Genomic DNA, 13,238 nt, shown 5'->3' on the forward strand with positions numbered 1-13,238 from the left:
TGCTGCAGCTGGCGTCTTCCATCTGTTGGAGCTGAAAGGGAAGAGAGACGGGATTAGTGAGAATAGAGTCGACATGAACAGCAAGGTAACCTTTTATAGTTCCTAGACACTTCTCTACAGTTTACAACGGAACACAGAACCGAGGCGTCGTGAGCAGGAGTCCACTTGGTTAAAAATGAACAAACCTGAGCTAAACACCCCACTGAGTGTTACGTGACACTTTGTTTCATAAGAATACAAATAATAAATGCATTAGTTCAATTCATTTTGGAAACTAAATTAAATACTCTGGGAAAAAGACTTCCCTTTTAGATGAGACGTCAGCGTGATACCACTCGGCTTCCCTTCCTGACCTCATATTTTTAGACCTGTATTTTGTAGCTTTCAATTTAATAGTCCAATCTAAAATGTTATATTTAGTAGTATTAACATGAACGCCCAAACTTGACCAACCCGTAGTCAATGTTGCTAGGTCGGACGAGCTTGTCAAAAAGAAACTTGGAGATGAGCAGAACCTGGAGCAGGACCTGGATCAGGGCCTGGATCAGGACCTGGATCAGGGCCTACAGCAGGACCTGGATCAGGACCTGGATCAGGGCCTGGATCAGGGCCTACAGCAGGACCTGGATCAGGGCCTGGATCAAGACCTGGATCAGGGCCTGGATCAGGACCTGGATCAGGGCCTGGATCAGGGCCTACAGCAGGACCTGGATCAGGGCCTGGATCAGGGCCTGCAGCAGGACCTGGATCAGGGCCTGGATCAAGACCTGGATCAGGGCCTACAGCAGGACCTGGATCAGGGCCTGGATCACGACCTGGATCAGGGCCTACAGCAGGACCTGGATCAGGGCCTGGATCAGGGCCTACAGCAGGACCTGGATCAGGGCCTGGATCAGGACCTGGATCAGGGCCTACAGCAGGACCTGGATCAGGGCCTGCAGCAGACAGCCAGGCCCTGCTGCAGTGATAATGATAATGATAATGATAATGATAATGATAATGATAATGCTCTTTATTTGTCATTGTGCAAAGGAACAACGAAATTTAGATGCAATCCCAAGGTGCTAATAGGACAATAGACAATATAAAAACAACAAGACAATATAAACAAGACAATATAAAAACCAGAATGAATCATAAATAGACATAGGGGAACTGTACATAAGTATAAATGAGATCTATGGATGTAAATATAAATATAAAAATAAGTATAATAAACTACGTATGTAAACTAGGCATATTTCTTAGTGTAAACCTAAGTTTTTTATTGCACGATTCCTCATATTGAACGGGGATGCGACATTTGACTCTCTAAAAACTTAGCAGCGTTTAGTGCGCTTATGGCCCTCGGAAAGAAGCTGAACTTAAGTCTGTTGGTCCGGGTATACATAGTCTTGAAGCGCCTGCCTGAGCGCAGCCGTACAAAGTGTTCGTTGCCCGGGTGAGATGGATCCTTGAGGATCTTGACTGCCTTCTTAAGGCAGCGAGAGCTGTACAGTTCTTGCAGGGAGGGGAGGGGGCACCCGATAATCTTCTGATTAGCAGAGGGAGTCTCCCAGCATGCTCCAGGGTGAAACACGTACACACCTCTTTGGCTCTTTGCTTGAGCTGCTGATGCTGTGGACCCTCACTCTGACCACAAACAGACAGATATTAACTTAGTGAGCAGAATCTTCGCAAATAAATAGGTCAGAATAATTCTGGTGGCTTCAGATAAAATGCCAACATAATCCAAACAAGAAACACACTTTTAGCCTTTAAAGATACACTTTATACGATAAAAACATACACGTCTTGGGTATTATCCGGTGGTTTAAGTCAAACATAAACTCACTCTGGCCAAACGCAGCAGTCTCTCTCTCTCCTCTTCATCAATCCTCTTCTTCTTCAAACTCTCCACTTCCTCCAGGAAGCGAAGCTGGGATCGCACATCACTCACTTTGGCATGCCACAGGTCCTCCTGCACTCACACACACACATTTCTATGCTGAATAATGACATAAAACAATATCATATTAACATAAAACAGATCTTGTTATATAATGAGAAAAAGGATCTTTTAGGTCTTTTATAATAATCATACCTGCAAACTCATGAGAGGTGAAAAAGGTGACAACGGGCTGGGGGGTGGGGGTCCTCTGCTCTGACTGAGTCAGTGCCCACAAACCCTTCTAATAAGAATATAATAGATGTGTATATATATATATATATATATGGCCGCCACACCTTGAAATATTCAGTAATATTTATTTTGCATGGGCCCAGGTGTGAATAGGAGCGAAGCCCATTCAGAGAAATCTCTATGGTCCACTTGAGCGACAATCACACAGGTTAACAAGTCCCACGTTACACTATTTTACAAATCAAGTAACTTCCTGAATTGTGTGCACTTGAACACTTTTTTAATTTCTAAATTATTTTAGAAATTAATTCCTTTTGTTCCTCTTTTATCCAATAACCAATAATATAGAATATATAATAAACCTGCCCACCCACCCTGTCTGTGATATCTCATCAGAGGCCCACACCGCGGGAAGTGGCTGAATGGAGAAGGGTGGAGGGTTTCTGTGAGATTCACAGACTGAATTCCTGCTGAAATCACTTCTATATACAGACTCTGGTTCGGTGCTCCCGTGACGTCACTAGCAGTAGCGACGTCACAGCACAGAACCAGAGTCCTTATCATGTGACAATGTTTCCATGGTGACGGAGATCGAAGGCACTGACAAGTGACTTCCACCAGGAAACCTGTTTAAACTGTATATGCATGTTCATGTTGTGTATGTATATATGTACTTATGTGTGTGCATACTACTGTTTATATCTGTCACGGGACACAACATGTAACTATCTAATCTTTCATGGAACAATGTAATTCTCAGGCCAGCAGACATTGTACAATGGTGGTAAAAGCGCGCTAAGCGGCGCTAGCCTTAATTAACTGTCTTCACTTTAACTTCTACACAGTTAATAACTGTCAAAATATAAAAGCGAGCGAACATAACATTAATATATATATATGGTGCTTATGTACGTTTCTCACCTGTAAACACCAAGAGACTCGCATCAACAGCTGCGTCACTGTCTGTGTTACGCTGGTCTAACTTGTTTGTTTAAGACAATAATTACAGCACCAGTCATGGCAAAACCCGCTACTGCCCCTACTGGCGAACACAAGTATAACAATATTTAAAAATCATTCAAATTAGGAAAAATTGGAAAAGTAGCACATCTTCAAATTTAGGAAGCTGGAACCATAACATGTTTTTTTAATTATTTAAAGTGAAATTATTATCAACAATTTTTTTCTTTTTTTTCTTCTCTTAAGCAACTAATTGATTAATCTAATAATATTTTTAGCTGAACTTTGGTAGTTTTACAACAAAATGTATGAAGTAGAAATATTATTCATGATATAATGATAGTAATAAAAAATATGCGTTGTCATGATATATCATATGGTTAAAGTCATTCATAAACCAACTTCCCTTTCTTTGGCCTGAACAACAAGGACTCGTGAGCTCTGCTGAGCCATGACTCTGTTCCTTGACTCTGTTCCTTGAGTCTGTTCTGCCTCGACCTGGTTGTCACGATACTAACATTATAACTTCTATACGATACCTGGCATAAATATCAGGATACCAGATAAGAGCACAAAGAGTTTATTTATTCACATTAACATTAAACCAGTTTGACTGAGGGTTAAGATTCATAACTTAATATTTTAAATAAACTTTAACATTGAACTAGTGCTGTCTTTTACTTTTGACCAAATTGTTTGCAATTACATGTGTAATATAACTATATATACATACAAATATATATATATGTATATAACATAGTTATTATATATACACATATTTATATATAATCTAAATATTTCTAAACAATATATATTTGTTTTTATTTTTTACACAATATATATACAATTATGTGTGATTATTTTATTTTGAATTGTGTTTATATACATATATATATATATCACACACACAATTCAAAATAAAATAATTATATTTAAAGGATAATGAAAAAAGCAGGGTTGACATTTTGTTTGACTAAAGAATTATTTCTCGTGAATAATTCGAGTAAACTCATGAGCAAGAACAGCTGATGTGGTGACATCAAGAAAGCTGCTGTTCTAATCGCAGAAAGACCGTCCTCCCAAGACCAGACTCTAGAGACACGACTGAGATACAATGATGTGCAGATTACATCACGTACAAGTGAGTATTTCTGAAAAACATAAGGAAAAATCAAATGTGCCATTGAGCTCCAACTGTCTTATTTACTTCTTCAATAGAGGTGTTCTTGAAGTCTGAGTTGATCCATTATATTCTCCAGGTTTGAAGAGGTTAAACAATAAAGAACAATCTTTATTGAAAGGGCTTTGATTCCTGAGCTTTCAAAACGGAGCACTGTCTTGATGAAAATACATTTCAGTCGTTAGAAAAGGTGATTTACAAAATGCAAAACTCAAAAGCACAAGAACACGACCCACCATGAGACAATGAGAGTAAAAGTCAGGATGTGACCCAGTCCACTTCTTTTAATGGTCAAACAAACAAGCAGAATAATGAAACACTCAACATTAAACTTAGAACTCAACTAATCTTTTCAGTAAACAGTGTTTCATCTTCTGTCATATTTTTAATCAAAACTAGGAGCTGATCACCATCATTGATCCACCTACAAAAAAATAAATAGTAGATAATAAACAGATGAATTGTTGATAGAACTGAAACAAAAGTACAAAAACAAACAAAGCTTGTTTAATTAAGATTAATATGAGGCGGTGTAGTGGTGTGGTCATTCCCAGCGAGGTGGTCAGAGCATGGCTCTGTACAGAGGGAGGGAGTGGCACAGGAAGCGGTCCTGCTCCATACACAGCAGCAGATCCCTCAGCATGACGCGGGTCACCCTCTGAATGCTCGGTCTGGGCAGCAGGGTCACCTGAGAGAGTGAGAGAGAGTGAGCGACACATCTCTTTTGTTTTTCTTTAGACATTCACTGAAACCTCGGCACAGCCCTCGTGCTTTCACGCTACAAATCAAAGTCAACCAAGTCCTTGAATTAATATGGAGACAAACAATCCTCGTTTCAAGGACGATGCCTCAACAAATACTTCCTGTCTGAGTATGTGCAGTAACAGCGTTCACTCCAAACACAATCACTCCTCTAGGTAGCCGTCATGCGAGTGGGCTGTGCCAGCGGAGGTGAAGCCCTGTGGCTGTTGAGGAAAGAGCAAACAGGCAGCCGGCTGCGCTGGGTAATGGAGAGAGAAGGCAGAGTACGCAGTTAGCAGAGCGTCCTGGTCTTTAAAAACACACAGAATGAAAGGCTCCGTGAGCTAAGCCGACAGGCTCACACATGCTAGCTGTGGTACTGTGGGCCCCGTGAGCCGAGGAGGCAGCCAACTGGCAAGGGATGGGTTTGGTCTTCTGCAGCTCGTCGTTCACAAGAAGTCAACATATACATTTGCACGAGTCCTGGTGGTGCAAGAAACATCCGAGCATGTTTTCAATGAAAACCCTTATGTTTAGTTAAACATAGGGAAATTACATGTCTAGAGCAAACAGAGCTACTTAACTGCCGATTGTGACAAATTCGAGGAGGGAAAAAATGAATATTGGAATATTCAAACAGTGGTCAGTAACACACAACCTTACTTTCATTTAGCACATGCTTCTCGTAGAGACCGGCCTGCATTCTCATCTTCTCCCTGCGTTGGTTCATCGTATCGTATTTGAGTTAGAAGCCTTCCTGTTTTCTGCTCCCTGTAATTTGCTGATGATGAACACTCGCACTTGCTCCATGATTACCTGTTGTTCAGTAATCACCACTCTGCTGCTCACAGTTCCTCTCTTTTTTTACGGAAATATTCTTTTTATTTACATTTTTACGTTTATTTATGACGATGAAACAACACTTCCTCACAGCTGTTTCACATTAAAAGCCTCCCAGGAGTTTAAATGACAATTCTACCATTCCCGAATAGGCTTTTAATGTGAAATATCTGCTGGCGGTGGGAGTTTCACTGCAATCCTTTCGCAGGCAGTGAATGTACGTCGTTGTGGCAGAAACGAGTAAACAACTCACCCACCGTCTCGTCCTACCCGCCGTTGGAAGACAGCAGACTCATATTTTGACTCGGATTTGACACATTGTTGCTCTGTTCTTCGTCATTTCTTTGGAGCAGATGGCTCGGGACAACGCGTTGCACCTGTAGGGTCAACGTTTCCACCGCAGACCAACCTGGCTTCCCGTCTGCTCCATTGGTCTCTTCTTGCGAGGCCCGATGGCGGCCAGGGCCGTGAGGTTGGCCTCTCGTTGCTGCAGCTGAGCGTCTTCCATCTGTTGGAGCTGAAAAGGGAAGAGAGACGCAGGATTAGTGAGAATAGAGTCGACATGAACAGCAAGGTAACCTTTTTATAGTTCCTAGACACTTCTCTACAGTTTACAACGGAACACAGAACCGAGACGTCGTGAGCAGGAGTCCACTTGGTTAAAAATGAACAAACCTGAGCTAAACACCCCACTGAGTGTTACGTGACACTTTGTTTCATAAGAATACAAATAATAAATGCATTAGTTCAATTCATTTTGGAAACTAAATTAAATACTCTGGGAAAAAGACTTTCCCTTTTAGATGAGACGTCAGCGTGATACCACTCGGCTTCCCTTCCTGACCTCATATTTTTAGACCTGTATTTTGTAGCTTTCAATTTAATAGTCCAATCTAAAATGTTATATTTAGTAGTATTAACATGAACGCCCAAACTTGACCAACCCGTAGTCAATGTTGCTAGGTCGGACGAGCTTGTCAAAAAGAACCTTGGAGATGAGCAGAACCTGGAGCAGGACCTGGATCAGGGCCTGGATCAGGACCTGGATCAGGACCTGGATCAGGGCCTGGATCAGGGCCTGGATCAGGACCTGGATCAGGGCCTGGATCAGGACCTGGATCAGGGCCTGCAGCAGGACCTGGATCAGGGCCTGGATCAGGACCTGGATCAGGGCCTACAGCAGGACCTGGATCAGGACCTGGATCAGGACCTGGATCAGGGCCTGGATCAGGGCCTGGATCAGGGCCTACAGCAGGACCTGGATCAGGGCCTGGATCAAGACCTGGAAAGTACAGAATAAACATTATAAACTCAAGTGTTGACCACTTACCAGCTGGTGAACATACGATAGGGTAGCTCAAATACAGCGCTGTGTGGGTGGGTGTCAGTATATGAAGAATTCTCCTGCAGACTGGAGCTGTCCTGGTCCCGGGTGGAGCTGTCGGCGACCTGCTACAGAACCTGTGAGACCTCTGAGATGCTTCAGATACAGATCCAACGCAGCGGGAAGAGCGCCGACCAGCGTCGTCGCCATCCAGGTACGCGGGCGGCGCCCTTTCCTCCACGCTCTGTGCCTCTGCCGTCATGTTTATAAAAGTGCTGCTAATCAGAAATATTATCATAATAACATTTGTGCAGGTGGAGGAGGGATCGGCAAAACCCGGCAGGGACTTCACTCACAGCACAGCGGCCTCATCCAGTTCGACCCAGGTCTGACTTTACTGTGCGTCGCTTAGCAGGAGACACCGCCTGAGGGCGCTCGAGTTCCTTTCAGAACGGGGACGGGCACCAAAACCCTCTCCTGGTTTAAATCATTGGTGCAAAAAATATTTAAGTTTTGCTTCAGGAGAGGGGTAGTCAAGTCCCAGAGGGCATTGCTCAAAGAAACAGCCAATCAGACAGCTTCAGGTGGATTCAGCACCTCTGGTGCAGCGTTTGGTATCTATGGTTACTCCTGCGATAGATCGATTTTGTGATTCCCATCCCGTCTCTTGATTAGGTGTCAGTGTGAAAACCTGGAACATTTACCTGATAGATGACGGTCTAGAGGAAAACCACGAGACCTTCTCTGTTACCCTGAAAAGCCCCAAAAACGCCGTCCTGGGGCAGAGGACCTCCGCTAGTGTGGAAATCATCGACCCCAGAGGTAAAACCTCATCACGAGTCAGTCGTTTAGAAATACTTGGAATTGGAATATTTTGCAAGGATACAAAGAAGGTGCTTACTCTGCTGTCTGCTAGGCGGTGCAATCCAGGACGACCTGAAGGTGGAAGAGGATGGGACGACTCCTCCTCTTCCTCCAGGCCTCCCGGACCCTCCCAGACCCGAGGAGGGGCGCCGTCACCGACATCGAGGCGGAGCTGCTGTGGCAGAACCGGCCTCACCCTCCCCGGGGCGATGTCCCAAACCGCCGACCCTACCTGGACTACGGAGAGGTGGAACCACAGGATCAGCGGCCCATGCGGCTACAGCCACGTCCACTACCAGGGCGGCAGCTACCAGGGAGAGTACTGGGAGCACTGGGAGCACTGGGACTGCAGGTGGCGTTGCTTCCAGTAGATGTTGTTGCGGAAATGTAAAGTCTTATTTTGTATTAGTGGTATATTTGTTTCATAGTTTTGTTTTCAGAAGCTTTTTTATCTTGCATGGTGGGACAGCAGTTGTTTAAATATTCTGAAAGGTTTTACACCAAGTTGATTTTTGAGTGCTTTGTTCAGGTCCATCAGTCCGGAGAGAGAAGGTCTGAGGAGAAGGTCTGGACGGTAAGAGCCGCTCGTTTGTCCACTGATGATGAAAACACCCAGACCCGCCCGTGTTACCGCCTGGTTCTCCTCAGTTCCACAGTCTGACTCCTCTGCGGGTGGAGGAGCTGAAGCTGAGTGAATCTGGGTGGAGTCGGTCGCCTCATGGTCGCCTCCCGCAGGACTTCCGAGCCGGGGAGCCTCTTCAGATGGACCATCCAGAACCCAGGCGCCAACCGGAGCTCCTCCAGCGCAAGGTGCGAACACACAGCTCAGTTTAAATATGTTCTTGTGAAGCATAAATGACAAAAAAAGCCGCTCAAAATCTCCAAGATACTTTGTATACATGTTATTCTACAACAATCCCTCAACACCCCCATCCGTTCCCCTCCTGTTGTCAACAATCGGCCTCATTGTTCCACGTTAAAATGTTGGGATTATTTTCTCTTTTCTTTTTTCAGACGGGGAAGGCGACCAGCAGCTCCTGCCCGGGCGGCTGGACTCACTACAGGAGACGCTGCTACATCGTCGGCTCGTCCGTGGCCAGCTGGGCCAGCGCCGAGAGGAGCTGCTCTCTGCTGTAAATGGGTTTTTCTTACTGCAGCCTGGGTCTCATCGCCAGAGTTTTTTATAAAATACAGTTTTAGATGAAAAAATGACAGACAGTAATATTAACTTAATTCCAATAAACTGGATTGTTCTTTTCAGCATTAGAGAAGTTTATATATACAAATATATGTTATTCTGTTGTTTTGTCTCATTCCGACAGCGTGAGGATTTTAACAGTATGGAATATAAACAGTTTTTTTTCTAAAAAGTCCTTTAAACAATACACTCTGATACATACATGGACAGCACCTTGTTTTGCTCTCAAAAGTCATGAGACAAATGATGAAGTTCGAGCTCCGCCCTATACTATTTTAGCTATGTTTATGGTCTCCACCAACTCCTGAACAAATGCTCCACTGATCTCCTGTGTGTGTCTGCTGTTCAATGATGAAAGGTCCATTTTACAGTCCTAGAAATTAGACAACAGAACATACCTAACTTCACTAAAAGGCCTCGTATTTTAAATAACATCCTTCTTCAAAACTATTTCGTTCTGAGGTTTAATACATGTGCAATCAAACATTCTTTCACGGGTATAAGTTTAATCTATTTAGTCAATTAAATTGATCAATTTAAGGATGCGATTTTATTTCCATGGATCTCATAAAAACTGTGAATAATAATGCGTACATGCACATGCATCAAGTTTCAGTGAATTTACGTTATATCAGTGCGTCACTGTTCACATTGTGTGGCAGGTTGAACAGCAGCCTGACCAGCGTGCGGTCCAGAAGAGACGTGGTCTGGCTGTGGAAGTTCACAGGGAGGAAGCCATTTTGGATCGGTGAGTGACTGAAAGCCTGATTTACACATCCAACCGTTATTATTATTATTATTTCCCAATTTTGCAAGAACTGCTCGTACGAACCGATTTGTCTTTAAAGGTATACTATATGTTGTGGGTCGCTTTTTTAAAAAAAGCCTGAGCGTAAAGTAAAACAGATGTGGAATGAGGACGTTAAAGTGGTGCATGTCTCAATCCTGGTGAGTAATTGTTGCACACTCTGCATGTTTCTCAGGTCTGTCTGGGGGTCCGGGTCGCTGGATGTGGGCTGACGGTCAGACGCTGTCCTTCTCAAACTGAGGCGTCCGAGTCCGCCGTCGGCTCGGACTGCGTGCTGGTTGAAAACCCCAGAAGCTGGATCTCCACAAACTGCTCCCCCGAAACTCAACACGCATTCATCTGTTCATCGGCTCACTCTCACTGAGAGACACAGTTACCGCTGTCGTCATACCAACCTCTGTGTGAACATGTTCAATTAATTTTTAATTATATGCGAAGATGCTGCTCTGTCCAATTTTTTTCATATTTGTCATAATAAAGATTGTTTCAAAAACACAATGAATTGGTCTTTGCATTTTAGATGCAGATCAGTAGTTTAACATGTTAAATCCGTTTCAAATACTGTACTTAAGCACTTTATCTGTATAATTTCTTTTTATGCCACTTTATAATTCTCATCCACTACATCTATACTTCACTACATTCATTTGACAGCTTTAATTACTTTACAAGCAACGGTTTTCACACACAAAACAAAATATCTTCTTATTAATTGAACTAACAGTTTGTACAAACATGTGAAATGATCAGTCCATTAATGGCCACTTCAGTGGCACTTGAATGGCTCTTACTTATGATATCTTTGTAGTTTGGCTTTCATGAAGAAATGTTACTTTGTTGATTGTTGTTGCTCTGAGTTTGTTCTCATAATGCACTTATTGTAAGTCACTTTGGATAAAAGCGTCAGCTAAATGACATGTAATGTAATAATGTAATGTCCATTAATGGGTCCATAATTAAAATAATCACCAGACTGATCAATCATGAAAATAATAGTTAATATCAGAATAAGCACCACTCCAAAATCTACAACAGTAAAAAAATAAAAATTACATGATTACGAGTATAAAAATAAAATGATATAATATATAATAGTATAACCGGCACAGGGGATATCTTTCTGCATTGAGTACTTATTATTCGTGCTTAAGATAATGCGAAGATAACTTTGTCTTCCCATTAAAGTGAGTCTGTAGTATATTTATTTCTAGTTTTCCTTGACTTGTAAATTAATGTAGTTTTAAAAGTATTTTAGACGAGCTATAGACAGTTACAGACTGAGACGAATCTGAGTTTGAATGGAAAGTCTATTGAATGTACTTGTGCATCGAATGAACTTACAGGTTTATCAGAGGTCTGCATGTTGGAATCCAGTTCCATCTTTATGAAACCAGCCTGAAAGTGAAACAATCAGCAGAGGGCAGCACAACCACACAGACGCTGGGATTCTAGTCAAGCCAGTCCCCAATATCAAAACAAACAAACCAGATTGTAAATTGTAAAACTAAATTATATACATAAATAATTAGGATGCTGTTTATTGATAGTGGAACAAGAGTTGGTCCATTTTCTGGACTTTAAGAAGAAAACACTTTCGTCTGGCGAGTAAAATCACAGAACTTTTCTTCTTCAGATTACATCAACCAAATAACTTTGAAATTGAAATTAACATATTGCTATGATGGTTGTTTCTCACAGTAATTAATAACTTATCTAGTCAGACAAGTCCAACGACTCCTACAAGCCACTAGGAACAGGGCTTTGTTGCACCGCCGCATTGTCAGGCCAAACAACGCCCCGTACTTTTAAAAATAACCACAACATACCATTCTATTCAATTCAATTCAATTCAGTTTATTTGTATAGTCCATTTTCACAAATTAGAAATTAGTCTCAGAGTGCTTTACAATCTGTACATTTAGACATCCCAGTCCCAAAACCTCACATTGGATCAGGAAAAACTCCCAAACAACCATTCACAGGAAAAAAGGGAAGAAACCTTCAGGAGAGCAACAGAGGAGGATCCCTCTCCAGGATGAACAGGTGCAATAGATGTAATGTGTACAGAAGGAATCATTATACACAAATCCAAACACAGTAACAACACAATCAATGAATATGACAGAGTGTATGAGTAGTTGGTAGTTGGCATATTCCGAGATCCAGACCTCCATGATTCATCATTCTGTCGTGTGCGTTATGGTTGTGGGTCTTTGTTTTGGAGTTTCCTGTCTCTCGTGTCCTCGGTTACCTTCACTTCCTGCCCTTGTGATGAGAGTGGTAGCATCTCGACAGCTAACAGGAAGAGACTAAAGTCCTTCCTTCCTGCTGCCGTCAGGCTGCACAACCAGCTGAGCTCCCAGTAGACCACTAAACACTTAATTCACTGCAATATTAGTTAGTTAGTTAATCGTTTTATTTGAAGAGGGACAATGCACATTAATGAACACTTTAGACAGGTTATGTTTTCAGTGTAAATATGCCAGATTATAGCTTTGAGCTAATTTCCATCCGTAGTCCCTGACGTACAATATATAATAACATGACATTTGTAAAAATATTAAATACATGATATGCAAAAAGAGCAAGAGCAGCATACATGAGTATTTACCACATGGCAGTACAATATAGCAGCAGTGACATGTAAAGTGCAATACAAGATAAGATAAAAGTGCTACATAAAGTGCAAGAGGAGAATACCCTATGCTAAAGTGCATTTAGCGGTGATTGCACGTCTGTGTGTTTCTCAACCATTCTTTTAGTTGACCTTTAAAGCTGTTGAGGTGGCACAATCCCGTATCTGAGTTGGGAGGCTATTCCACAATGAGCTTCCTTTAACGGAGAGGACATTTTGGCCAAAAGTGGTCCGTCTATGGGGGACTTCACAGTCTCCTCTGGTTTCTGACCTGGTGGGCGTCCAGTGTTTTTCTGTGGATGAACTCCCCTAAGGGAGGGGGAGCCAGTCCATGTAAACATTTATAAATAAAACCCATACTTTTAAAAGACTTTAAATTGTCAAAACTCAGGAAATGGTGTTTCTCAAGGATAGTACAGTGGTGGTATGAATTAGGCTTTCTGTCAAACACCTTGATAGCCCTCTTGTACAGCTGTTGTATTGGTTTCAGGTTTGTGGCACAGGCAATCGACCAATTTGTAAAACAGTATTCAATGTGGGAAAAGATCATACAGTGGAGGTATGAC

The 13,238-nt window shown here is 42.3% G+C and overlaps 2 protein-coding genes and 1 long non-coding RNA gene across 6 annotated transcripts; 1 reads left to right on the forward strand and 2 right to left on the reverse strand.

The window, feature by feature from the left end:
• Nucleotides 1–11: 11 nt before the first annotated feature.
• On the reverse strand, nucleotides 12–3,143 carry LOC130193944 (uncharacterized). Its single transcript, XR_008831738.1, has 4 exons — nucleotides 3,044–3,143; nucleotides 1,835–1,960; nucleotides 1,588–1,632; nucleotides 12–31 (listed from the first exon to the last, which is right to left on the reverse strand). It is a non-coding gene; the product is annotated as an uncharacterized LOC130193944 (long non-coding RNA).
• Nucleotides 3,144–4,795: 1,652 nt separating this feature from the next.
• Nucleotides 4,796–6,951, reverse strand: LOC130193943 (transcription initiation factor TFIID subunit 4B-like). 4 transcript variants are annotated; one of them, XR_008831737.1, is made up of 2 exons: nucleotides 6,253–6,951; nucleotides 4,796–5,257 (listed from the first exon to the last, which is right to left on the reverse strand). XR_008831737.1 is itself a non-coding variant. In XM_056414784.1 (2 exons), the coding sequence occupies exons 1-2, from the start codon at nucleotides 6,349–6,351 to the stop codon at nucleotides 4,825–4,827; spliced, it is 225 nt and encodes a 74-aa protein (XP_056270759.1). In that variant the 5' UTR covers nucleotides 6,352–6,918; the 3' UTR covers nucleotides 4,796–4,824. The 4 variants fall into 4 exon arrangements, 1 of the variants encoding a protein (XP_056270759.1); XR_008831735.1 differs by having other exon boundaries at nucleotides 4,796–5,262; XR_008831736.1 differs by having other exon boundaries at nucleotides 4,796–4,950; nucleotides 6,101–6,951.
• A 1,168-nt stretch (nucleotides 6,952–8,119) lies between these two features.
• LOC130194202 (uncharacterized) lies at nucleotides 8,120–10,277 on the forward strand. Its single transcript, XM_056415097.1, has 6 exons — nucleotides 8,120–8,418; nucleotides 8,524–8,605; nucleotides 8,680–8,841; nucleotides 9,046–9,164; nucleotides 9,892–9,977; nucleotides 10,213–10,277. Exons 1-6 carry the CDS (start codon nucleotides 8,120–8,122, stop codon nucleotides 10,275–10,277), a joined length of 813 nt encoding a protein of 270 aa, XP_056271072.1.
• The last annotated feature ends 2,961 nt before the right edge of the window (nucleotides 10,278–13,238 follow it).

Source organism: Pseudoliparis swirei, chromosome 5, assembly GCF_029220125.1.
Source record: "Pseudoliparis swirei isolate HS2019 ecotype Mariana Trench chromosome 5, NWPU_hadal_v1, whole genome shotgun sequence".
Lineage (NCBI taxonomy): Eukaryota > Metazoa > Chordata > Actinopteri > Perciformes > Liparidae > Pseudoliparis > Pseudoliparis swirei.

Coding starts and splice junctions, on each gene's coding strand:
- LOC130193943 (XM_056414784.1), bottom strand. CDS start 6,351: ATGGAAGACGCTCAGCTGCAGCAACGAGAGGCCAACCTCACGGCCCTG. Junction 4,951..6,252: donor TGGAGCAGACGGGAAGCCAG/GTTGGTCTGCGG, acceptor TCACTCTCTCAG/GTGACCCTGCTGCCCAGACC.
- LOC130194202 (XM_056415097.1), top strand. CDS start 8,120: ATGGGACGACTCCTCCTCTTCCTCCAGGCCTCCCGGACCCTCCCAGAC. Junction 8,606..8,679: donor CTGAGGAGAAGGTCTGGACG/GTAAGAGCCGCT, acceptor GGTTCTCCTCAG/TTCCACAGTCTGACTCCTCT. Junction 9,978..10,212: donor GAGGAAGCCATTTTGGATCG/GTGAGTGACTGA, acceptor CATGTTTCTCAG/GTCTGTCTGGGGGTCCGGGT.